Genomic DNA, 26885 nt, shown 5'->3' with positions numbered 1-26885 from the left:
GGAGTCTAAAATGTTAATAGGTCTTAATAAGTCTTCCAATAAACGGTCTCAGCATCTCGATCTCGGCGAGTCTTAGACTTTATCATTCGCCATCCCCAACGGTGACTGCAAAGACAATCGGCCGCATATATAATTGCCGCAGTTAACTCAAAAATAGGACATTATAGAACTCGGCGACTTCAGATTGATGTCTTCGCCCATGCGTAGAAAATCAGTAAAGATTAAAATTACAGTTGCTGTGATTTTGAATATTCAGCATGGCTGCGTTTTGCACGTTTTGTTTTTTAGCCTGCTCTAGATGTTCGCTTAGTTCCACCCAGGGTGGTAGAGGGAGGGGTGGCGGTGGGGGGTGGTTGGGTTACTCTGGGTAATTTTTTGGGTGGGGTTATACCACATGGACTCTAACACCCTTACCCTATATTCTTACCACGTTCGGCTGCATTTTGCAACCCTGTACTAGATTAGATGCCAAACTTGTCTACCCTACCCCAGACTTGCTTTTCTCCAGAAACCCTATCACTATCGTAAATTTTCATTTTTGGAAGATTCTTTCCATTTCAAGAGTAAAATTCTTAGTCTAGACTTTATTTTTCATATCAGTGGTCAGTTTTTCCGGTAAATGATAGCTTATCCACTGTAGATGAAAACTCTCTCATCCAGATAAAACTGCTTGAAAACCATACTTTTCACAGCGACACATACCCATAGAGGTCATATATGGAAGTATCCACCCCCCCCCCCCCCCAACCTATCCCCTTATTTTTAAACCCTCTCGTTTTTCTTGGAATGTTCTGTTTTAAGATATTTTTTGAAAATCACTGCGAATACGATTTGGGGGAAGCAATTTTTGTATTCAAACTGACAAGAGAGGCCTGAAGGGTAAATGGGAACTGGGTTTTACCTATTTTTTTACTGGGGAAAAATGGGACTAGGGCGACTGGGACTGGGAATCACAAGCAAAAAAATGGGAATGAGACATAGGGTTTGGGCAAAAAGTAGGCTGAAAAATGGGATTTTGTGCAGATGATATTAGTCAAACAAACGTGCGATCACTTGAAAAAGAGAACAGACATCCTCACTGTCTCAGAGTTACTGCTGTCAGTTTAGTTCGACACGTAATAAGTCGGATACCACTCAAAGACGAACAGTGAATGTTGTTCCCAACTGCGTCCATCTTAGAGAGAGTTGCCTGTAATAATTCAAGTACGGATAGATATCTCTTAGCCTGAATTTTAGCCACGCAGTGGGTTAGTAACTTTGGTAAATGTTAGTGCATTTAAATGCACTAACATTTACCAGTTAAGATTGAAGATTACTTGAAATGTTTTTTTTTTCCTGAAAACACACTGACCAGTGAAAACAGTAGGTTTAGGCGTCCCTTATGATAAATCAATCGTCACCAAGATTATCGATCACGATTACAGTAACTGAATTTTGGTAAGTGCTATTAGGCTGTAAATAACTGTTCGCTGCTGCTTTTTTTTTTAACAGGAATAGTAACACCATGCTGATGATAGAAACACACATTTTTTACTGAGATCAGTTCACCACTATCAATAATGGCTCTACTACCATTTACCAGCGAACAGTTGAACTATTTCAAGTTTGCTTTCGTCGTGCTCAATGAGTTCCCGAAAGCCTTACGCCAATCCTTCAAACACATGTGGGACAATACCTTTTCGTATTTACCTGGTTACCAACCCTGGGATGACTCCATCACTGTGCGAAACATGTTCCTGAGCACAGAGGGTGGCACAACCAAAGTGCCCGTGCACCTTTCTTATAATGAATGGGATTGCACCGCTTTGTTCCAGGCCACTATCTACGCGCGGTCCTTCGCTTTACCAGACAGTACAGGTCATCACAGGACACTTAGTGATTTGTACGTGAAGCACTGTAAACCACCTCTTAGAACGTTTCATTCTTCTGTGGTCAGCCCTGGCGGTAATAATGCTGAAACGTTTGCACTGGCGATTGATCAACTGCGTCTTCTAAGAAATGCTTTCTGTCACTCCTCCAGCTCGGAGTTAGACAAAAAGCCATTTGATCAATACATTCAACTCACCAAAGAAGCGATCTAAGCACTTGGAGTCAAGACTGACCCTGTTGATGCCGTTGGAAGTTTGACTGAGTCAGACTTCCCTACAGAAAGAGTTTGTAAACTGGAAGATGATATCAGAAAGGAGCTCCAGACAGAAAGCACATTTCTCAAGGAAGATGTGAAGGAAGAACTAACTAGTGTGAAAGATGGACTGATGGGTGTGAGGTCAGATTTTGCTCTGGCGAAACAGGAACGACAAGAAGACACTTTAAAACTGAGGAAGACAATCGAAAAGACGACTGTTGCTAGCCAAGAAATGATAAATGAGAAAATTGCCGAGATTGGCCAAAAGTTTGAAGAACTGAAGATTGAACGATCAGGTAAACCTGTGAATTCCAGGTTTTTTTCCAATGAATTTAGAAATAATTTATAAAAGTATAAACTTATGTTAATCACGTGCGCTATATATTAATAGTTCCGCATGAATCTTTCTTTCTTAATGAAACTGAATTGGCTTTCAAACAAACCGGGGCAAGAAGTATAAATGTGTAAAAATATTTGTTCTGTTATAAATCATTTCTTCAGCAGAATAGCTCTATCAACCTGCAGTATTTATTTATCTCTTTACCTACCTACATACCTACCGTACTTACTTACTTACTGACTGACTGACTGACTGACTGACTGACTGACTGACTGACTGACTGACTGACTGACTGACTGACTGACTGACTGACTGACTGACTGACTGACTGACTGACTAACTGACTGACTTACTTACTTGGTTGCTTACTTGCTTGCTTGCTGACTTATTTATTTATTTATTTATTTTTTGAGTTATTTTTCATTTATTTATTTGACAGGACCTAAAACTTTTCTACCAAGACCTAATCTTCCTCCAAATGTTCCCCAGTTTACTGGCCGCGCAGAAGAATGTGACGAAATCGTTAATCACTTGTCTTCTGAATCAACCCGACTCGTATCCGTCTGGGGTTCACCAGGGTTTGGAAAAACGTCCATTGCAATCGCTGTGTGACATCGCCTTCAAGCACGAGGTTTGCCAGTCTACTTTCTGTCATTACGTGGTTTAAAGTCAAAAGAAGATTTAACATCAAAATGTCTTGGCCTCTTTAGACAGTCTGCGACAATTGAGGCTGGTAGGCTGCACAGTTCATCACCTGATGAAGATGACCTTTGTTTAAGTTTTAACAGACTATCGAATCCCTGTGTTATAATCCTAGACAATGCTGATGATCTATTGGAATGTGGCGAGCCAAACGTAAAGGAGGACGTCATCCATTTGATTGGCGAAATTCTCAATCGCAGTGACAAGGTCAAATTCCTCTTAACCACAAGGGAATCTTTGTCCTTTTTGAATTTGCATTTCCAGGGACATATGTCTGTCAGAATAAGAGAACTAGATCAGTTGTCATCTCAAATTCTAACTCGAGAATTGCTCCCAGAAGCGAGCACGTCTGACTTAACAAAAGTTTTGCAAATCTGCGGGCAGGTGCCCTTAGCCATAAAACTATTGTGTTCCTCCATTTCTCAGCAAAGTTCCGCTCGATCAAGTCAGTATGTCAATGAAGAGTTCATGGAGTCTACAAATAACATCATCGAAATGTTGGACAACCCAGATTATCCAAGCAATTTGAGATTGAAATCCTTATTCGATTCGGCATTTAAAAGACTCTCTACACAAGAACAAGAAGCACTTGTGTGCTTGAGTATTCTTCCGGCGCATTTCGACTTAAAGATTGCCGCAGCTGTTTTGGGGATAACAAGAACAACTGAAGCAGAGAAAGTGTTGCGAAGACTTCAGAGGAAATCCCTTATTGATTGTTGTTCAGATTTTGATAAATTCACTATCCATAAGCTTCTTCAGTCTTTTGCAAAAGAAAAGGGAGAAACTGAAATGAAAGAAACGGTTCTCACCTCAAAATCACGCTTTTATTCATTCTACATTTCCCTATTTGAGAAACTCAATGGGAATTTCCTTACTGGGCGTTCCATGTCGGCATTCATCGAGTTTTATGAAGACGAACCAACCATTGTTCAAAGTCTAATTGATGGTTGTTTAGATCCAAGGACAGCTGATAGAGTTTTCGATGTTTTGGCAAAAGCAGAGCTGTTTCTTGATTCACTCTTTTGGAGTGAAGGAGCTAAGTTTGAAAGAATTTTCGATTCAGCAATTATAGCGGCAAGTCAATCTGGAAAAAAGGTTTTCTACAGGCGTCTACTTAATTCCAGAGCATTTGGTGAGGTGACCTGGGTCACAAGTGGAAATACGAAAAGGCTGCTTACCGAATCCAAAGAACTTCAAGCCTCTACTTCTTCCGATTGTTATGCAGAGAAAGGAACAAACCTTTGCTACTTTGGAATTCATCAGCTTGTTATGGGGAAGACAGACGATGGAATGAAAGCTTTACAAGAAGCCCTTCCATTCATGAGCACCAGTCCGGAGCACACCATTTTAAAGCTTATTATTTTTCAAATTTTTGCTGTTTATTATCACTGCAAAAATGACTCAGTAAGCTCATCCAAGTTTTGCGTGAAAGCACTGAAGGAATGCAGGGATGCGAGGGACACTTGTTTGCTGGTGATCCCTTCGATAGAGACGGCACCAACGAAAGGCGGCCAACAGAACCCATTGAGAAGAGAAACCAATCCTCTGGTAAACCAGCCACTTGAAATTGAAGTTATCTTTCTTGTGAGCGAAGCGGTAAAGAAATTCTCTTCAACCGAAACCAATCAATTTTTTGGCAACTTGTTGCTAAGAATACTGAAAGACTCTGAGACAGCACTCCCACCAAGCACACCTGGCTGGTTCCATTTTCTTCGCAATGCCGTTCATTTGTTAAAGTCATTAAACAAATACGACGACGCTATAACGCTTACCGAGGAAAGAATCAGTTTTCATCGAAAAGCATTGCAACAAAGCATGGAAGGGGAAGAAGACATTAAAGAAAACCCAGAGCAACACGAAGAGGCGCTAGCGCAAAACTATTTAGACCTTGCCGCCATTCATCATAAGCGAGGCAACTACTCCGAAGCACTTGAGTCAGACAGACGTGCACTTGAAATCAGATTGAAACTGTTTGGCAAAGAACATTTAAAAACAGCTGAAAGCTACCATTCAGTTGGGGTTACACAACTTTCAATGGGAAACTACATCCCCGCTCTTGTGTCAGAAAATCGTGCACTTGATATCAGGCTTAAATTGCTTGGTGAAGACCATCCAGAGACTGGTGACAGCTTTCGTTCAGTAGGCGTTATACAACATATACTGGGAGATTACATATCCGCTCTTGAGTCAAAGAAGCGTGCACTCGACATCAGAGTAAAAACGTTTGGTGAAGAACATTCTTCGACCGCTGACAGCTACCATTCAGTAGGAGTTACACTGGATTCACTTGGAGACTACATCTCCGCCCTTGAGTCAAAGAAACGTGCACTTGACATTAGACGGAAATTGTTTGGGGAAGAACACCCAAAGACTGCTGACAGCTACTATTCAGTGGGGGTTACACAAGATTCACTAAAGAGACTACATATCCGCCCTTGAGTCACACAAGCATGCGCTTGTCATTAGAATGAAACTGAGAGGTGAAGAAGATTCAGACACCGCTGACAGTTCTTTTTCAGTAGGGATTGCAGAACATTCACTGGGAGATCACATCTCCGCTCTGAAGTCAAAGAAGCATGCACTGGATATCAGACTGAGACTATTTGGTGAAGGACACTCTTCCACCGCAGACAGCTACCATTCAATAGGGGTTTCACAACATTCACTGGGAGACTACATGTCCGCTTTTAAATCACACAAGCATGCACTTGGCATCAGGGTGAAACTGTTTGGTGAACAACATCTTAAGACCGCTACCAGCTACCATTTGGTGGGAGTCACACAACATTCCCTGGGAGTCTATGCGTCCGCTCTGGAGTCTGCCAGACGTGCCCTCGACATTAGAAGGAAACTGCTTGGTGAAAAACACGCAGAGACCGCTGACAGCTACGATTTAGTGTCTTTCCTTGCCAGTCTCTAACTCTCTTTCAGTCAATCGGCGAGGACAATGAATCATGACAATTCACGTAAGACTCTAGCAAGGGCGTATATTAATTTAATTACCGATCAGAAAATACGGATCAGTTAAGATGCCGTTAATATCACAAGTGCTACGAGGCTTCATTATCATGCACTAATATAGAATGTTTCTTCTGGTGGCTGATGATGGTTTCAAGTACTTTCCAGCATTCAGATTTTTAAGGATGAATGTCAACACCCTTTATCAGTTTATGCCGCATTTTATTATAGTATCAAAAGCATCAACGCAACGGATAAAGAATGGTAGCACTGGTTTACCAAAGTGTAAGTTTGGAAAGTGCTGAAGAGTGCTAGAATCTGTTACCAGCCACATTCATCTTAGACGCAAAGAAAGACAATCAGTTCGGTAATAAGCCCTTTGAATAAAAGTTCTCAGGGTATGCTTGGATTGACGAGTTTCGCATCACAAAGCCCCACTGTAGGGGTTGATTAGTTTTCTTTCATTACAACATGTTCGGGGAATTCAGAGACAATTCATGTTTATTCGTTGTCGCTTTTCTATGTTTTATATCGCTATTTATTATATGGTCGCAAGTACTGGGAACAATTCATGGATCTCATTAGCTAAAATCGAAAATTACTAAGGTAGATCGAGAAAACCATTGTCAGAATTCTTTTACAAACTTTGATCCAGCCCTTGTGTGTTTACTACTTTGTCTCGCAACTTTAACATTTTATCACAGCTTGTCCAAAAATGCTGACGACGAACGTTTTCGGGCCCCCGAACGGCCGTCCTCCAGGACCCTATTGTAATGGCGGTGCAACAGGCCTTATCTAGAACTCAATTTTTAAATCTGTTTTTAGAACTCCTATATCTTATTTATTAACTAGGCCTGGGGCGAGCCCAGTTCATAAAATGGGCCGATTTTTGTTTTATCGTCGACTAGACCCACACCCCGTGAAGCAAAACACGCGGAACATTTTTTAAGGGCCTGTTTACAAGCAGGTAGGGTAACCCTAGTGCTAGGGTTACCCTAGCAAGAGGGTTACCCTAGCACTCCCACATTTCTTCTTTTTTTCATCGACGTGTTTACAAGGCAGCTAGGGTTACCCTAGCACTAGGGTAACCCTAGCTGAGCGCTAGGGTTACCCTAGCGCCAGGGTAACCCTACCGCCTTGTAAACGCTCTGCTAGGGATAACTCGCCTACCCGGGACAACTTTATTTTGGCTCCAAGAAGCTAAATATGTTTAAAAATACCGACAAAAACAGCGAATTGTGACCAAGAAACATCGTGTTCATTCACAATTTGTCGTATTTTTGCACTGGAACAGAATTATTTTCGAATAACAGCTTCTTACGACAAAATCTTACAAGGTTAACTGAAGCGTAACCGGTGTAAGTTGACCCGGGTAGTAGGGTTACCCTACCTGCGAATTTTTGCTTGTAAACCCAGGCTATCTTCTAACCCTCTTGCTAGGGTAACCCTAGCACTAGGGTTACCCTACCTGCTTGTAAACAGGCCCTAAAACATTCCTTACTTTCCAGAAAAATATCAGCTCAAAACTCGAAGAGCTCGGAGTCAATCTTCTCTAGTTTTCCAAAAGCGAAGATGATATTCATGCAAAGACAGATTTTTCTGGACGTTCAGCAGCTCAATAGATTACCGAGGATCCAAAACCGCCAGAAAAACCACGACGTTTACAAAGCTTCATCTTCTAGCTTCTTGTTAACTGATCAGAAATATATGTAGCGCGCAACCTCCAGGTTTTTTGACGTCAGCTTGTTTATAGCATAAGTCTTGTTTACCAGCAACGTTTCTGACTTATTTCCTTTTCGTATTAGGGAGTCAGACCCGAACAGTTAACATTTGTTGTTTTGACTTCTAGGTCCGTAAGATATTTATTACACCCACTGCTCATCTTCCATTGGTTGTTGTGATACAAGATCCAATCTGCTTCTCTGTCGTTCCTGATAGGCTGCAATTTAAACCGATAAAATAAACATGATAGCACAGCATACGTGCGAAGCTTACTAGCTGTCATGGTACTCATCAGATCAAAATATCCATCGAACGACGCTTCATTGGTGGGTTTTAAACCCAACAGGATTTTCTCAGACGTTCAATCTGAGTAATCAAGTGTCTTAATTTGTCCGCTCAAGCAACGCAATATTTTATATTTGAGAAACATATCTCCCTGATCCACGAAATGATGTAGACTGGAGATATGATGACGTCATCACACGAGTCAGTTTCGTCAGTATATTTTGTTGGTCGATGATTCGATGGCTGGGTAAAATATTTTGGATGAATAAAGCATTAGCAGCTTATTGAGGTAGAAAAACCGCTCTTCAACGCAACAATTAACCAACAAGGAACAAGAAATTCTAATTTCCCTCCAAATACGCATAAAAACAGCTAAGCTTCTTTAAACCCTGGTATATTTTGGAATTTTCTACACAATTATGCCAAATTTCTTGATTCGCACTATTAAAGACACTAATAGAATAGTTTTTTATTATGTTGTTTTTGACTGAGCATGACTTGACTTACCTAGTTTTCTCTTTAACCAAAGAATGACTCTTTCATAATAAGCAATGCTCTTCCTCAAATCTCCCATACAGTGATACGCATTAGCGATGTTTGCACTGGCCTTCGCTTCACTGTCGCCATCTTTTAAAACCTCAGCTATTTTTCTTCGCTTTGAGTGGTAGTAAATGGCACCTTCAAAGTCTTTCTGCATTTCGCAAATGTTTCCAAGGTTATTGTACATTCTTCCTTGACATATCGAGTCTTGTAGGTCTTCGGCAATAACTAAACCACTTTCTAAATATTCTGCAGCCTTGTCGTAATCTCCAAGCCTTCTGTAAACACATCCAAGATTGCAATACGCTCTTTGTAAACGCGGTAGTGAACGAGTTCGTTTGACAAGCTTAAAATACTGTTCGTAATAGTCTTTGGCGGTTTGAAACTTGCATAATTTATAGTATGCGTGCCCTAGATCCAAGCACAATTTTTCTCTCTCCGGCTTATTGCAACGAAGATTTTGAAGTTGCTTCTTTAGATCAACTATCAACTCTTCTAAATCTCCCCTAGTGTATGGAACAACTTTCATGTCTTCGTCGCCCTCTTCGCGAATAATTTGTCGTATCTTTTCTGTCGCGAATTCATCTTCATTTATACCCTCGCCATTAACTTTCAAAGAGGCAGTTTCTTCGTCAGCGTCTTTCTTTTTCGACAAGCTTTTTCTCCACTTTCGCAGTCTTGAGCAAATGCTGGAACCCATGTTTTGATAAAATTATCTTTTATTAATGATACTTGTTCGTGTTTAACGTTTGCTTTGCATATATACTTGACAGGCCACCTGTTGTATCATAAATTTCTTTCACACGCTGTATTTTTAATGAGGCCCGTTTTATCATCACATACGGGACTTCAATGAAATACATGTACTTCACAGATGATCAATCTTAAAAATACAGGATTACACGTAATTTGTTGCTCATTTATAATTTTTTACTTTAAAAAAGTATTATTATTGTGCACTGTTACTCTGAAACAAGTAAGTGAAACACAGTTTTTAGGTGTTTATATTGATAAGCATTTCACATGGAAACCTCATATTAGCTTTGTAAGTAAACAAATCTCTTAGTCAGTTGGTGTATTACCTAGGTCTAGATATAACTTTCATAACCAATTATTGCCCCCGATGTTTCGTAGTTTGTTTTCTACAAGTAATTAAAAAACAGAGTTATGACACAAGATCGACACAAGAATTGCCAAGTGTGACCGACCACATCACTGTCGTACCAATCTTAAGCAGTTAACAATTCTTTACCAGTTTCCTAAAATTTGGAATTCTCTCCCAAGCTACGTTTATAAAATTTGTTATATTACTTGGCTTCACACTAGAGCTCTAAGTGCACTTGGAACCTACTTTAAGTGTGAAGGGGTAAAATGTACTTACTTGAGCTTTACTTGGTGACCATGGAAACTTTCGTAGTTCAAAGAAGCCGAAGTACGCCGCCAAGTATGGTCTACACCACACTTGAAAACGCACTTGACCAATAAGAAATGGAAGCCAAATGAAAGCGGCGTGCAGCGTTGTCACGATTCTGAAGATGATTGACAGCTTGTACCTCAAGTAATATACTTTGTCCTCAAGTGTGAAGCCAGATTTTGTAAAATGCGACTTGAGATTTTCAAGTGCACCTGAGTCAAGTGCTTATTTGAAACTAACTTAGCTTCTAGTGTGAAGCCAAGTATTATACACTCAATGACTGGTCCCAAGGGACACGTTTTTACACTTTTGTTTTTGTTTTCCGTCAGAGTAACAGAGCACTGTTACTCTGACGTCATAGATTTTGCAATGTTGCCCGCTCAGAGACTTTTCATGTCAGAGACTAAGATGTCGCAGATAATCGTTGACAGGAATAAATGAGTTAAAAGTGATCATTTGGGGTTATTTAATCTCATTGCTTTAGTATATACTTAAAGTGCCTATGAAGTAAAAAATAACTTTGCTCAATTTGCTTGTTTATGTCTTAGTTAGCACGAATATGCGTGTTTAAGATATCAAAAGCGCTTTTTTCTAGTATTTTTTGAGCCTCGAAGTTTGGATTTCGCAATTTGAAGTGGGTCCTTTTCGCGCGCGGCCAAACGCTCCGGTTTCACCGGAAATGACGTACTTAGTGGTTCTAAAGACACCAGGATTATGGCGTAAAGAGAGCAAAGAGGGCTGACGAAAGCTATATTTCGGCTTTTGAGTCAAACAAAGGCAATTGCACAAACGAAACTGCATCAAATACACTTATTTCCTTTGGTGAAGCTTCGCAGAGTAAATGGAAGCGAAATTTCAATGTGTATAGTAAAGCTATTCTTTTATTATGAGACTTCGTTCCTCAAAATTTAATTTGTATGGTATTTGTATGCACTTTTAAACAATACACTGAGATCTTGCAAAATCTTGGACAAATTTTACGGCTGCCTTCGCCGGAATTATTTGCTGATAAACACGCACTGTAATCAGGATTTATCGTATCCGGATAAAGAAGTCGACGGTTGAAAATATACCGTAGAGCTAACGAACCATAAAGAGCAACCACTGCAGTTCTGTTTATTCTTGAAGAGGAAATTTTTGGTTTCGTTCAAGTCAAAAAGTGCTAATCTTGAGTTTGAAGAAGTGTTATCTTGCCGTGTTGTCAAGTTTAATTATGTCACTCTCACGCTTCGGAGAAATATGTCAGTCCACTGTACTTTCCCACACAAGAACACAATCAAAATGAAAGCGAGCAACTGATCGCTACTTGTATTAAAATCATCAAATCGTTATATAATACCGAATAACCACCGGGATAGGCGTACCGTAACCTGAATTTACACATTCGACAAGCAAGCAACCTCGGCGCGGCAAGCAGCGCTCGTGTCAATTCCGAAGCACATTGCGACACTGCGAAACCACTCACAAAATCAAAGCCCGTCGATGTATGTGCTTTTGGAAACAATAAAAATTCTAGTTATTCATTTTTTATAGGGAATTTCTCATTTGAATCTGCTTCGCCGAACTTCGATCGTCCTAGTCGACCCGCGCTTGTGTGAAAGAGCGCTTGATCGGCTTGCGGCGGTTGGACAGGTCCGACTGACTACTTCAGTCCATTTAGTGTCACGATATTTCGTTGTGCGATTCATTTCTGTTAGAAACCCGCTCTGCCAAGTCCGCAGATGGCAACATATCGTTCTTGTTGGACAAGATTTCGATTTATCAACGAAAAAGCAGCAACAATCTCAGCTGAAGTAGTGAACTTCACTATGTATCAACAAAATCTAAGTGTAAACTGATCCGTGGAACCACTAACTACGTCATTCGAGCCAAATTCGTGTCCAGTCTCCGGACCCACTGTTTTGTCTTACCGAGGGCACTTTAGGCGGCAAAAAGTCCGATTTCTCTCTCTTTGACATTATTCTTTTTTTAACTTTACGGAAAGTAGACATAATAAGCTACCAAAAAAAGCAAAAAAGTTTTTTACTTCATAGGCACTTTAAAAAAAAAACTATTAACCTCAGTGTCAGTGGCCAGAGATGGATATTCCACCATAAGCCATCTCCACTTCGATGAATAGTTGTTAATTATAAGCACAAAGATTAGTCTAGACGTGGTAAGTTCATCAAAACATACAAGTTCGTTAAGTAATATATCAAACACGAGAGGCAGTGTTTCATCGGGATATCCAAACACCGAGAAGAGAGTTGAAAATACGACGCGCAGCGGAGTATTTTTGACGAAATTCGAGGTGTTTGGATAGCTGATGAAACACTGTCTCGCGAGTGTTTGATATATCTTCTCAATCGAAACAAAAACTACGTAAACGGAGTAAACGGAGAAATAAAATCGTAAAAATCTATGCTAATTGAGATCGGGTTTCCAAACCACCGTCACGGCTATGATTTTCTTTGTTTTAACTTGATGTATTATTAATGAGTTTGAGAAAATACATTCTTTAACCGTCATCAGGGCCTCCTCTGACTATCATAGTTAATTGGACAACTTGCTTCCAATCCAATGTTGGGTGGTTGAGTCTGGATTAGACGTGCATCGAAATGCAGGATTTGTGTACTGATAACGACCAAAATTTTGTTCATGAGTGACAGATCCTACAGTGCCGTCATACTCACACCCGCTGATGCACTTTCATAGCTGTTAATATGCCACGAGCGGCCCGTTTTTTGCCATGTACCTGCAGTACAGTCGCGGCACTCAATTCCTCGGATGTTGACAAACTCGTACATGCAGCACTCACCTACCCATGCGCCAAACAAGTCATGCCCTTCCAAATGTGCGCGTGCGTTATCAGTATACACAAGACCATCCCCAGGGAAGTTGCACGTGGCTCTTAAATGGGTTGATACGCCAGCAATGGACTGCATCCGGGACAGAGATAATCGATAGATTTCCCAATTAATCGCTCCGTCATCTTCATTGACAGGAAAGTCGACACCAAACCTCTTTGTATCAAGCTGGTTGACGTTACCAAGAGAGAAAGACTCAACAAGTGTCCAAACAAAATTGACCTCAGAATCAAAATCGCAATAAACTTGAAAAGTGTTATTCTGAGAGTCGTACACGTAGTGCATTCCAGATATTTTGACACCATTAGTTACCAGGTCCTTCCAACTGCGGGGGTGTTTTATTTTCTCGCACCGCTGACCAGTGTACTCATCAGGGCAAGTGCAGTTGAACCTCACAGTGGTGGGGTCACAAATCTCCTCACAGGTCCCCCCATTAAAACACGGATCGGGGCGACAACATCTATTGACACAGCGGTCTTGTCTTCGTCCACGCTATATAAATGTTAAACGTAATTAATTGTAAAGTTTGTTTATATTTTTAGCTAAAATAGTATTTTTTTGGTCCTGGGAACGAGGTTGAACTGCGGAAGCGTTTGCCAATCGCCAAGGGAAAAGCCCTGGGAACGAGGTTGAACTGCGGAAGCGTTTTTAAAATCTGCGCCAGTAAAAAAAAAATTGAAAGAGCTGTGACCGTGGAGTAATTTGATCGCTGAAACGTGACCTTGCTGTGCCGGCATGGTATAAAGAGAATTATTTTTCTAAATTATCTGTAAACCGTCCAGTTAAATCGGGTTTTCAAACGTAGAAGATTGTAAACAAAAGTTTAAGTGTCACCAAAAAAAAACTTAAAAAAGCCTTAAAAGTTAAATTTGATAGCTTTTGATCGAATTTGTGTCAGCATATAATATTTGAAGGGTTTTGCGTTGAATGGTTACTTCATTCAATGCAAAACCCTTCAAATCGCCCAAATTCGGCATTCTGAGACTCAATAACGACAAAAACATCAGCTGAGGTAAGTTTACGTTTAGTTTGACCTTAAACATAGACATTACTCGCCGGCGAATTAATTTTTCGATAATCAGACCCTTTCAATATCTCCATACATTTCTTTATACGTATTTCGAACATACAAACAGTCACGCCGCTTGTATGGGTGCCCTGTGATTTTATATGACATTTATCGCCAGTTCATTTTCATTTCTTCGAAATTTGGGACCCGCATTGAAAAATGGCTTTGTGACTCGTATTTCGTTACTTTACCCTCGGTCTTCATTTTACCCCTGGTCTGCAGTCTGCATTTTACACTGACCGGATTGAAAAACAATAATAACATAAAAAATAACTCATTTCTAGAATTCGCATTCCCGTAGTTTCTTAAATTTCACAACATTTAAGATAAGTCTATAAGTCTAGATAAATCTTTAAGATAAGTCTATAAGTCTAAATACACATGGTCGCACTACTTAACGTATTTGTTTTATGGAACTGGTTGGTTGTATGGAGCATAGTCATGTGTTCCACTTTTGGATTTTGGTTTATCGTGTTCTCTTTTGTAAAGGACGATAATATGTCATTTATAACTCCACGAAAACCATCAAGTACATTCAACTTCAAGTTAGGGAAGGTACGTTTTTTATTGGGGGTGGGGGGGAGGGGGGTGGGCCGCGGCCTCAGAGGGGAGGGTCATCAGTAAAATTTTTAAAAATTGGGGAGGGCCAAACCTGTTTTTTTCACAGGAGGGGGAGGGCTACACTTTGTTTCGGCATTGAAAAATAAATTAACAAGAAATAAAACATAAACAGCGGCAACAAACATAACACATGGACAACACATGGTTTGAAAAAAGACCCTAAAATGTCTTTTTCGTTTCACAATGCTTTCATTATCCTTCAATTCATGAAACAGACCGCCATTTTGTTTTCAAAGCATGTGATTTCCCTTGCATAAATTAGTTTTTCAAAAATGGAAAGTGGTGCCCAGTTTTTCCAAAAGGAAGATAGTTCGTTTTGTTTGGCTGGTTTCCGGCCATCAGTGATGGAATGGGATATTTTCTGCTTGGCCAGAAAACTGGCCGTCTGTGGTCAAAGGGTTGTTCATGATTTACCACTATCGGCTACAATCAAATATATGAAAAACATTTAAGAGTACTCACGTATTCTAGCTGAATAAAATGACAATGTACAGTTCTGTTGGAATAAACTAATTCTTCAGGAAATTCACTCTTAGAGGCCCAAATTTTAAAATTTTCCCGGGGGAGCATGCCCCCCAACCCCCCTAGAAGGTCGAGCCTTTGGAGCTGTACTCCCTTCTCCGCCTACTCCAAAACTTTTGCTGTCTACTCTGATTCTTATTAAAAACTCTGTAATAGCTGCTTTGTGTTCAGATGGAGCGACCAGAACGCATTTAGGTCAGCAACACTTCCGGTTATTTTTGTTTCCAAGGAACCACTGAGTAGGTGGGGGGAGGGTCACATGTTTTTGTGCGGGTGTTTGTGAAGGGTCATGCATCAAAACATTCTAGGAAGTGGGAGGGCCACAAATTTTTTCGCAAAAAAATTCTAAAATACCGTGGCCCACCCCCCCCCCCCCCCTTATAAAAAACGTACCTTCCCTTACCTCGTTTCTAGCCTTCTACGCAGACGCTCTTTGTACCTGTCACGTAATCTCTCCTGAGGAAGGAACGCGTGACGAGTGCAATTGTCGTCTAACCTCGTTCACCTTTATTCATGTTATATTGTTATATTTCCAATGAATTTTAGGCATTTTGACCAAAAACTATTCCAGTTTTCTTTTTTTTTCGTTTTCTTTTTTTCCTCAGTTCGACTGGCGTGATGTTCTGTAAAATAACCCCCGGAAATGCCACGCGTGAGCAATTTACGCTTCACTGGTCTTGTTGCATGAACACAATTGGTCACAATTTAGTACAGCAACAAACTTGTCTGCGTGGGTTCTAGAATCACGATCCCGAATTTATTCTATTTCAAAACCATGGACCAAACAAAGTACAGTGCAGTTCGTAACTTGGAAGTGCACGGCTTCTTCGTGAGTCGAGTTAAAGCGTTCGTGGCGCTGCTCGTCTTTTTGTCGCTGGTGATTGCTTTAGCCGCGTTGTTAGCGGAAATGTACGCTCGAGTAAAAGACGATCCTGCACGATTAGGTAAGAGAAATATGCATTCTATATATAAAATTTTCTGAATGTGTCTACGTTTATATGTAGTCTGACACCGGAAAACCTCGATCATTAAGGTAGCTTCGATTGAGTGAACTTGTGAAGAAAATCTTCCGTGCTGTAAAAATATACATATACCAGTCTTCATAAAATTACTTTAAAACAGTGCCCCAAATGCTTCGTTTCGCCGATATTCCCCCCCGCTTCGGATAGAATGATGATTAGTAAGGAATTAACTGCATATTTCGCGATTTAATCAAAAGCCGCGATAGTCGACGGTTGCCATGTGGAAACCTCCCGTTGCTATACTGGCGGTTTCCTGATCTTGACACGGAAAAATTGTTCACGCAATGATCTGCATTCGATCACTTATAACAAACTTATTATTAAACGTTCTTTTAAGCTTTATTTTGACAGAAGCTGATAGAGTTATGATTATTAATTGCCTTTTTCAGTGAATTTTAAGCGACTTTATAATTAGCAACTAACATGATGCTATCAAGGGTTTACAGGAGGACGAACGTAAACAGCTAGAGTTGACCTCATTCCGGTATTTCTGGTATTAATTTGTTTGTTTTATTTAAAGAAGAAGAATCGCCCTTTACTCCAATGTCATGTGACGTAGTAGTGGTTGGAGGAGGTATTTCAGGAATGTACATGGCGGAGACACTCATGAGAATGAAGAAGGAAGACAACGTGTGTTTGTTTGAAAAGGAATCCAGATTTGGAGGACGTAACTTTGACGTCAGGTTTAGCCGAGCTCCAAACATCAGCATAAGTAAGAATTAGTAACGAGAGAATAATATCCATTTTTTCTTTGTCGACAAGCTGGGGAGAGGGAGAGTTACTTAAAAAAATTCATAAGGTGAGGCTTCCATTCAGAGTTCCAAACCATTACCTTTTCTTTGCCATTTTTGACAGAAAAAGTAACACTTTCGATGAATTACCTTCCACAAAAAATGGTACTCCTTTCAAATACCTACCGACTGTATCCCTAGAGAATCGAAGGTCATCGCTTTTGAGGCCTCGATGTCCTTTTTCCAAGCGGTCCAGTTTTCTTTAGGTCAAATTCTTACCACTTTGAACCCAAAACCTTACAATTTAAGCTGAAAACCAGGTTTTACTGCTTTTTGCTCAAAAATGTTTGGCTATCAGTCGCATTTGAAAACACTCGTGCGAGTCACATAAACGCCTGTGGATTAAGTGACTTGCAGTCCGTATTTTCCACTTAATTGCCTATGAAGTAATCTGTGCACGCGGCAACACGTTTCTCTTCGCGCTGAGGATATTTTATTTTCGCTCCTGTCAAACACAAAAATAAGAAAGTTATTTTACCCTAAAAAAATCAAGTATTCGATCATGATCACCAAAAGATCATTTTACATTATACTATACTTGATCTCAACAAATCACAACTAATTCCGTTGCACTGTGCATAAATTTCATTACCAAAGCGTGAAACAGAGATTTGCAGAAAATTAAAGTCGGCTTAAATCTCCTTTAAGTTGTTATCCAACTTAACGCTTTCAATTAAATGGTGTTAAATGTCGTTAAACCGACATGTACGCTACCATGCGTAAATAATATTGGACATAAATGTTGGCGTAAAGTTGGCATTTAAAACACTTTAAGCCAACTTAAAGTTCGCTTAAAAGATTTAGTTTGTTTAAGCAAACATTGAACATGAGTGTAAAGCTGCTGGTATAAAAGTTATGTTTAAAATGAAAAGGCAACGTAAAGCTGCTTACAATTAATAGGCATTTTCATTTCAGCTTTACGTTAGCTTTACACTGCGGTAAAGTTACCTTTTCATGCTGTGAATATTGGCAAATCAATCCCTAAAACCTAACAAGTAAACAATAATGGCAATTCATGATCATCATCACTTACTAGACTCTGTTAGCGATTAACGAGAAAGTTTATGAGTAAGCGAGACAGCAGACTTCCAAACATTGACATTGTGCCAGCTAACTACATAGTTATTCTCCCATAAACGGACACCTCTTCTAAGCAGACCCTTAGACATGGTCCAAACCACATACAATGCTATAATTTTAAACTACCATGAGCAGACAACACTCCTAAGCGGACACTTAGTCATGGAACCAGCCGCATACAACACTACATCTTTAACCTCCCATGAACGAAAACTTCTCCCAAGTGGCCACTTAGTTTTGTTACCGTACCCAAATTCGCAAGTAGCCATCAGAAGCGCGATCTACTATCCTGATATCCTACGATATCAAGTCACTGACCTGATATGCCACCATATCGCGATTACTTTGAAGTAAAGTAGTGCTACTGTACGATGAATTGAAAAGAGGTTTTACCAATAAAACAGAACTTCGTAATTAAAATTAGCGGTTTAAAGCGGTCGTAAAAAGAGAAAAACTTTCCCGCCAAAATTAAACTTGAGCGCGCTCGCCAATTGCGCGATATTTGCCGACGAGTTCAGAATTTCCAAATTTTTCGCTTAATTTTGATTTTGAAAATTTAGAGAATGAAACTGTAAACAAACGAGTGGAAAAAGGCAGAAGAGGAACTTGGTAAAAGTATTGAAGACCAAGTCAACACAATTTGCAGTACGTACCTTGCAAGCATGGCTTCAACAGAGCGATGAATATAGCCGGAGTTTTGGTGAATTTGGGTACGGTAAATACCTAATCGTACCTTTTTGGTACGCTTCGGCTGCATATCAGGCTCGTTTGGTCTGGCCATGGGTATTTTGTCTCGACTGCGTCTCGCCAAAATACGAACCATGGCTCGACCAAACTCGCCTGATATGCTACCGAAGCGTACCAAAAAGGTACGATTAGGAATAAGTACCACCCACATACAAACACTACATTTTTTATCTATCATAAATGGAAACCTCACCTTACTGGACACTTCTTCAGCTCCCAAGGATGTCCGCTTACGGGAGTTTCGACTTTTCTAAAACTAGTTTAGTGCGCTTTGCACATTCCGGAGTTAAAACGTAAGGGGTTTTTGTTAACTTTGTGCTTATATTTATTGCTTTAGTTTTAGGAGCCTGGCGTTTGGATAGAGAACACAAGAGAGTAATGTAAGGAAATATCGTTATCTATATATCTTTGAGACTTTGAACGAACGTTTTTTCTGTCCTCTGAGGATAGCGTGTCCTCCTTTCAGTGACCAAAAGGCGTTTAGCCAGTATGGGGTAAAGGGTAAAATCATCAGAAATCCAAGGCTCTAGCCTGGGACTGGGGACTGGATGCATAGAATCCTCTTGCTTCGATAGCCTTGGTAGCCTGCGTAGCTGACGGTATTGTTGGGTTTTTAAGTGCCCACTAGCAAGCGGCGAAGCCGCGACAACGAGTGGCGCAGCCGCGAGTGACTTCTCCTCCCCAAGCCACTCGCGGCTGCGCTGCTCATTGTCGCGGCTTCACCGCTTGCTAGTGGGCACTTAAAAACCCAACAATACCGTCAGCTACGCAGGCTACCAAGGCTCCAGAGACCCTTTGCATTTGTAACTGAGTATAGGTTGCCTTATGCAACCAATATCAGAATAACTCTTGTGTGCTTTCATGGCTCAATTTCATTTAGAGGCCCTACTGGAACTCCTTTTAAGTAACAAGATAATGTGGTTTAACATTTCTTTCTTTTTTCAGGGACCTAGCGAGACGATTGAATATCACGATGTTGAAGATGGCTTCTACAGAAGATTCATTTATCGAAGCAAGAGGATTCTATGCATCCAGTCCCCAGTCCCTCAAGGAACAAGCTTTCCCGAGTCTATTGTCAAGCCCCTTTGCAAACATGACTCCGTACGAAATGATAAAGTATGCTTGGATTAACATTACTAGAGAGAAAGCACTAGAAATTCCGTCTTACTTTGATTTTGTGAGCCAACAACTTGGAAGCGAAGGATGCGAGTTCTTCTTGGCCAAGTATGCCATAAAGAGAGATTATGGCGAAGAAAGCACTTTGTTTAGATACGAGAAGAGTAAGGCTTTCCGCTATTTCTCGTATGATTATTTCCAACCACCTGGTGGGATATCGGACATCACCACCGCACTAGAAAGCTCTGCAAAGCATTTTCAGGTTAAGATGTACGCCAAGGAGGAAGTAAAAACAATCAGCAGAAAAGGAAAACTTTTTGCAGTTCAAACAGATAATTTCACGGTGTCAACCAAAAAGATCATCATCGCTGTCCCAAGCTTTCCATTTGAAAAGATTACCGGAGATGTGGCCGCAGATATCAAAAGTAGCTACTTCTTTGAAGCAATTCTTCCAAGGTCTGCTTTTAAAGCCGTACGATTTACAGTTATCCTTGGTGGGAAAACAATACTTCCTCTCACAACCTAACACTAAAACCTCTTGAAATATTTCGAACAGGAGCTACGTGTCTGGTTTCCATTATGCCGTACAGGTAAGCTATCTAAAAGGCAATTTTTCCACATACCCAAAGGCAAAACGCCCCTCTTATTATTGCACTCAACGTGTTCTATTGGAAATCCGCCAATCTGATTATATTTCTCACTGTTGTCTATTCGCTAATGCAACACGATCTCTCGTGCGTGTGCTTTGAAAGTAAATTACTCGAATTCCCTAGTTTTGGCTCAGAAATACCTAAACTGTACGTTTCTGACTGTTACCGACACTGGTACCCATTGTGGTGTCTAAAAAACGAGAACGCGTTGCCAAACTGTTTTGGAGGTGGAACTTGGGAAGGGTGGCTTCTTGCTATTATGATGAAATTCCCAGCTGTCCTATCTAAGCTGTTTTAAAACATTAGCAAGTAGTCTGTATGGGAAGAAAAATAACGTTTACTGTTTTCAAATATCTCTTTTCTTTCCAGAGATACTCAAAATGATGTGCCACTGAAATTAGCAAAATGATGACGTAAGAAAGACTCAACCAAATTTGATCAATTATGAAGAAAGAGATATCTCAACAATTTGTATCGCAAATGAAACAATCTACTAGTTGTGTTTAACAATATAAGCTTAACAATGTTGTTACCAAAACAACATACTGGATTCCAGACCCCCCGTGCTAATGGCTTTTCAGGCCAATTCTGGCCTTCCATTTTTATATCTGCCAATGATGCCTCATGTGCATGATCTGGCAAGCATTTACATGGGTTGAGTAGACGTCTTGGCTTTGATTCATTTTTCCAAGCTGCAAATTACAAAAAAATATTGAAAACAGTTTGGTTGGGATTGGAAAAGAGTGGGTTACCATGGTAACAGAATTTTATTACAACGGTAAGTGCGGCACCTGTAGAACTATTAGTCTGCCAAGTTTCACTGGTCTCTGCAGCGCATTAACCAAGATAGCTCTATTTTTATACTTGACATAAAATTGAGTTGAGTAAATGACGTCATCAGACCTCTAATTTGCATATTTTACTCATTTTTAAAGCTTAAATATCTCCAGAACTGAAACTGAGTTTTGAAAACAGTAAACGCCATTATGAATCTCCCGTGGAACTATCTGTCACACGCCTAAAATTGGAAGGGGTGAAAATGTGATCATAATAGCACTTTAAGTGTTCCCCCTTTTTCAAACATATTGAAAGTAATAGTGAAGAAAAACGTATGGTATTTCAAGCCTCGTAAAGGGTTTATTACCATGATCAGCTCACGCGTCAATAATGACATCATATATTGTGCTCAAAATGCCGTTACTTATTCTAGAATCAGACATCTTGGGTGCAGCGAAATGTTGAAAAACTAAAAAAGATCCTGGATATGGTGTTCAAATACTGGGAGAAAGTAGCTTGGTAAGTTGATAATTAATTCGAGAAACCATTTGAGATTGATTCTGTTTCTCCAGGGTCTATGAATTCTAGCTAGAGCTAAGTATGACCTGACCTATCATATCGAACGCTATTACTAAGGTGTCCAGGACCAGGATACAATTTTACCATCAAATGCTTGTCTACTCATCAGGCATCACACAAAGGCAGGCTCCAACGTTAGCCGACATGATCTAGCAAAATGGGCCAAACGTTCATTTCCTGGAAAAGAAATTTACATGGTGGGCGAAGCGTATTCAACGATACCTGAATGGAATGAGGGAGCTCTTCTGTCCGCATACGACGCTCTAAAGGAAGGCTGGGATATAGTACAGCCCGAGCCTTATTAAGTACCAGAGACAATGTGATACTCTATGGTTGTTTATGTATTGGTAACCCAATGCAATGACTGGATTTTAGCGTTTTCCAGTACACACGATTTGAGTTGGGCCGTCTAGCATCCAAGACAACCCCTCTTTCCGGAAGGCAGATAGTGAGAGACGGATCGGGTCGACCCGTCATAGAAAAAGTCAATCCGACTTCCTGGCAGTCAGGTTATGACAGACTTCGAAAAGATCGCGATGTGATGGTTGAAGAGGAGAGTGCAAAAATGATGACGGACAGTGACGATCACTACCTGAACTACAAAAAGTAGAATCGACACTAACTGTATCGGGTCCTATCGTCACGATCCGTCAACATATTTCAATCCTCTCTCCGCTCTGTATGTGATAGCCAAGGGTTCTTCAGCCTGTAACGAACTGAATTTTCTCTCACTGTTTTTCACTTTTGCTCTGACTGGTCGTCACGTTTTGTTCGGATCGTCGCGATCCTACCCTTCTTCAAACCTTGTGTCGTTTTTTTCTTTCAACTGGCTTTTTAGTAGGACCCATCGATCGTCACAACTTGGTCGAATCATCACAATTCGTCAATACATTCGGGCGACTTCCCTTACTTAGTGTGTGTGTGTATGTGTGTGTGTGTTTTTCTGAGAGAGCTTTCCATTAGACAGAATAAACTGGCCGGCTCGGTCAGTTATGACTTATGGAAAGCACCCTTACGAACTGACTTTTCAGGAGGACGGATCGACTATTACAGGGACGGGTTGTCACGACCAAGTCGGACCGTCATGATCCGTCAACATATTTCCTCCTTGTTTTTACCATATTTATGACTGACTTCCGGTAATTCAAGTACCGTTCCCTTCCGTTCCGAACATGACGACCTAAAGGATTTTTAGGAATTATTAAAATGGTGTTACGATTTGAAGTCAGCATTCAGGATAAATATACATTAATACGCATCATCCCCTTGAAAACTGACGCCCTTAGTCTTCCCCAACTCAACAGGTTTTATTGTAAACCTCTTGGCCATTGTTTACAGAATATTGGATCACAAAGAACCTCGGCAGGAAATCTGTTTTTATTATTGCAAAATCGGGAATTATTAAATTGCTGAAAGAAAAGTAAATAGACCAGTTTACGGCATTCTTTTACTGCAGCAGAGTTCTTTCAGTTTAACATCTTTTTAGCGACCTACCCTTTCATCTTTCAATAAAAACAATGACAAAAGGTCAGTGTCGAACAATAAAGACGTTAGAGTGTTTCTGCCTCAGGCCTATGAGCTGATAGTTTCCCCTAAAAACATTTATGTACTAAATCTACATCTACCTCTACGTATAATTTAGTCGGTAAAGTCGTGAGACATAACACCAACTAAATAACCAAAACAACCAAATAACTACATGTACCATCCCAATTGAGACAAACGCATTTCACAGAATTCGCGAATATCTTGACTGGCAAGCTTGTTAAAAACATGTTATCCTCCTCTCCCCCAACTTAATGTTGTTTATGGGGTTTGCAATCCACCAGGCTTTGTTTCCATAAAACGACAACATTGAAAACATTGAAATAGGGGAGGGGGGATTGACAAAAATGAGCTGTAGTACCAAAATTGGTGAAAATCAGCAAAGTGTCTCAACCGTTTTGGCCGGGATTGTAGCATATTAGCCCCCAAAATCCGTTCTCAGGTTAATATCTATTCAGGAATACTAGGCAGCACGCATGATCAAAAAACTTTTGAAATGGCAAAGGCTGGCGTTCATCTCTGTAATAATACTCCTACTTAACGAGTAATGATTCAAGGATGCATCTCACACTACGAATTATTACACTCCTTCTTATTAAACCGTGAACACTTAAAATATGTCTGGAATGTTCTTTGTGTTGTAACCAATCACATGCGAGACCTTCAGACCACAGAAACCACAGACAGCGAATGGGTTTCCATTGGTCTCGAATCGGTCACGGAAAAAAAGGCTCTTGTTTTGTTCCAAAAGACACATTCAGTCTTTCTTTGCAGGAATTTACTGGTAAATAACTGCTGTTCCCCATTTCATTTGAAAAAAAAAAAAACATGCAGTCTACTAGCCAAAAAAAAAAGGTTTTATTGAGCGATTTTTAGTGATGCGCGCAGGCCGCCGACGCGACAGTTCCGCCTGAGTTGGCGCGCGAATTTTCAAAATTTGTAACGATCAAAATTTTCAGTTACGCAAGATCGCAAGTTACAATGTTGCAAGGTAAGCGAGTGTTCTCTGATTTTTATCGCACTGCTACTACCGTAGCAGATGTAAACACTATTTTTTTTTTCGTTAGAAGAGGGAGTTTTACTTTTTTCGTTTTATTTATTTTTTTGTTAGCAAATGTACGCGTGAGGGAAAATCGACATGGCCAAGTCTACGACATGGGAAAGTCATATCCTCAAGTGATCAGGGAAAACGTTTTAGATCTGCACAACAACGGTCTCTCAATTAGACAAATAAGCGCGCAAGCACGAGTTAGCACCGGATTCATTACGAAAGTTATAAAAGAGTACAATGAAAACAATTACTCTGTACCGCGAAATGCCCTTAGTGGACGTAAACATTCGGTTCTGCATGATGATGTTTGCTCTTACCTTGAAGTTGAAAAACTAAGTCAGCCAAGCCTGTATAGTGAAGAACTTCAAAGAAGAGTATTGTTGGATGGTGTCTGTTTACCTGGAGAAATACCGTCACGCGCATCCATTAACCGATTTTTTCAAAAGGAACTCGTGATGACTAAGAAAAAAATTACTCCTGTTCCTTTAGAGTCAACTAGAGGTCCAAACGTAGACAGTCAAAACGCATATCTTGACGAAATCAGCCGACTAGATCCAAGCACATTGCATTTCTTCGATGAAGCAAGCGTGATCCGAACTGAGGGAAATCGTAAATACGGCAACTCCTATATCGGAGAGAAGGCATTTGAATTTCAAAGATACGCGTCTAATGCAAACTACACGGTTAACTTAATGCATTCAGCCTTGCGTGTTGATCATTATAACATATTAGACGGTCCCTCAAATGGAAATGAATTGCTTTTATTTTTTGAAGATGTCTTAACTATGGACAATCCTGATGGGAGTGTTGTTTTAGAGAGAGGAGACACAGTCGTCATGGACAACTGCGGCTTCCACCACGGGCATTTTACAGAAGGGATGCTCAGAGATATGTTCGATGAGTTTGGAGTACGTTTACTGTTTCAGCCTCCTTATTGCCCTCATTTAAATACATGTGAACTATGCTTCAACCAGTTGAAAAGTTTTCTTCGTCGTTTTCCTTTCTTTGCTGAGCAAGAAACCAAAATTGCCATTGCAGAGGGAATTTCTTGTATTACTCAGCAAAACAGCTTATCTTATTTCAAGCACTGTGGTTACATTTGATTTCTTTATACATGATGAAGAGTAATTTCATTGAAGTATTAGAACAGCAACAGTGTGCTCATTTCCAGACCAGAAAAGCAGTGAACACAGCTATTCCATTAATTAAAGTTTAAGATGCAATAGTCACGTATGAGCCAGGTGCAAAAACCATTGCTGTATGTAACGTTTGGTATACTAGTAAATGATCTTTTGGATCACAGAAGACGATGTAATTACACGGTACGACAATGCCTCCACTTGGCTCCCACATCCAGGGCCAGGGTGCACGGCTTGGTACAGGCAAGGTTGTTATTTGGCTAAAAAGAAAATAAAAAAATCTTAAGGTTCCCACGGGGTAGGGCCAAGCAAAATATATTTATATACTTATGACAACCCGGTCATATAGGGTTCAATTTTTCAAAATTTAAGTTTCATAAAACCTAGTTTATGCATGTTAGACAGTTCTTCTTCCCAACACTTGTCAACTAATTGATATCATGAATGATGTTTGAGCACTTACCACAGCATTATTAATTTTCCCGGAAAACGGGAGAAGAGGTCCGTCACGTAGTCGCATAAATTTATAGGCATGTGTCCAATGATTTCATTTGAAGCACTTTGCACTGCAATCGCTTTCCCATCGTGCAAATTATTCCTTTCTGGAAGACACTCGTAAGTATCTCCCACGTTCACTACATGATTGTAAGCGTGTTGCCCTTTCATAACACAGTTGTTGATGACAACTTTGCTCATCTTACTTACTAGCCTGACCGCTTTAGTAAAATTCAGAAACAGCAATATTGCGTGACTAGAAAGTAGACATAAAAGCGAGACAAACCCAGACAATTGTGACAGCTGTCAATGAGACAAGTCTGATATTTATTTCCCGCCTTTCTTGTGCAACTAAAAATACACATTGTTATCGAGTGCGCGGGAGAATTCTTACACTAGCCCTCTGTTCACTGTTGAGAAGAAAACGAAATGTCCGAGGTCAAAGAGTGGTTACAAAAAATGGGGATACCAGGTATAGAGAGGTTAGCAGAGGAATTTGAATCTCGGGGATTTTCGACGCGCAAATCCTTACAGTACCTACAGGACGGCGATCTAGACTACATATTCTCATCGCCGAAACGTTTGCTTCTCGCGGAAAAGCGAGCGCTGGACCAAGAACTGCGACGAATCAAATCGCAAGACAGTATAGTCCATCAGCTAGTGGGGTTGTATGGCTCACTTAAGGGGAACAAACGAAACTTGTCTAATATTACTCTTTGACTATTAAGCATCATAAAAATGTGTGATAG

General features: G+C 40.3%; 1 protein-coding gene and 3 pseudogenes across 3 annotated transcripts; 2 read left to right on the top strand and 2 right to left on the bottom strand.

Annotated features, from left to right (window-relative positions):
• Positions 1-1559: 1559 nt before the first annotated feature.
• Positions 1560-7054, top strand: LOC144637926 (uncharacterized; annotated as a pseudogene). The gene is made up of 2 exons (XR_013567825.1): positions 1560-2421; positions 2905-7054. The product of XR_013567825.1 is annotated as an uncharacterized LOC144637926 (transcript).
• Positions 7055-7626: 572 nt separating this feature from the next.
• LOC144637925 (uncharacterized) lies at positions 7627-10441 on the bottom strand. The gene is made up of 3 exons (XM_078497013.1): positions 10368-10441; positions 8640-9994; positions 7627-8064 (listed from the first exon to the last, which is right to left on the bottom strand). Exons 2-3 carry the CDS (start codon positions 9370-9372, stop codon positions 7991-7993), a joined length of 807 nt encoding a protein of 268 aa, XP_078353139.1. The 5' UTR covers positions 9373-9994; positions 10368-10441; the 3' UTR covers positions 7627-7990.
• Positions 10442-12618: 2177 nt separating this feature from the next.
• Positions 12619-13909, bottom strand: LOC144639004 (uncharacterized; annotated as a pseudogene).
• A 2803-nt stretch (positions 13910-16712) lies between these two features.
• Positions 16713-23999, top strand: LOC144639003 (uncharacterized; annotated as a pseudogene). Its single transcript, XR_013568050.1, has 6 exons — positions 16713-16878; positions 19122-19164; positions 19730-20490; positions 21243-21306; positions 21761-21846; positions 22016-23999. The product of XR_013568050.1 is annotated as an uncharacterized LOC144639003 (transcript).
• Positions 24000-26885: the final 2886 nt, after the last annotated feature.

Source organism: Oculina patagonica, chromosome 14 (assembly GCF_052425735.1).
Source record: "Oculina patagonica isolate OP01 chromosome 14, crgOcupat, whole genome shotgun sequence".
NCBI classification, from domain to species: Eukaryota; Metazoa; Cnidaria; class Anthozoa; order Scleractinia; family Oculinidae; genus Oculina; species Oculina patagonica.
Note: the sequence above shows the minus strand (reverse complement) of the source record. Positions and strands in the feature narration are given on the sequence as shown.

What these genes read in the sequence shown, in the direction of transcription:
- LOC144637925 (XM_078497013.1), bottom strand. Translation starts at nt 9,372, where the DNA reads ATGGGTTCCAGCATTTGCTCAAGACTGCGAAAGTGGAGAAAAAGCTTG. An exon ending in TTGGTTAAAGAGAAAACTAG is followed by an intron (nt 8,065 to 8,639) that starts GTAAGTCAAGTC and finishes TTTAAATTGCAG; the next exon opens with CCTATCAGGAACGACAGAGA.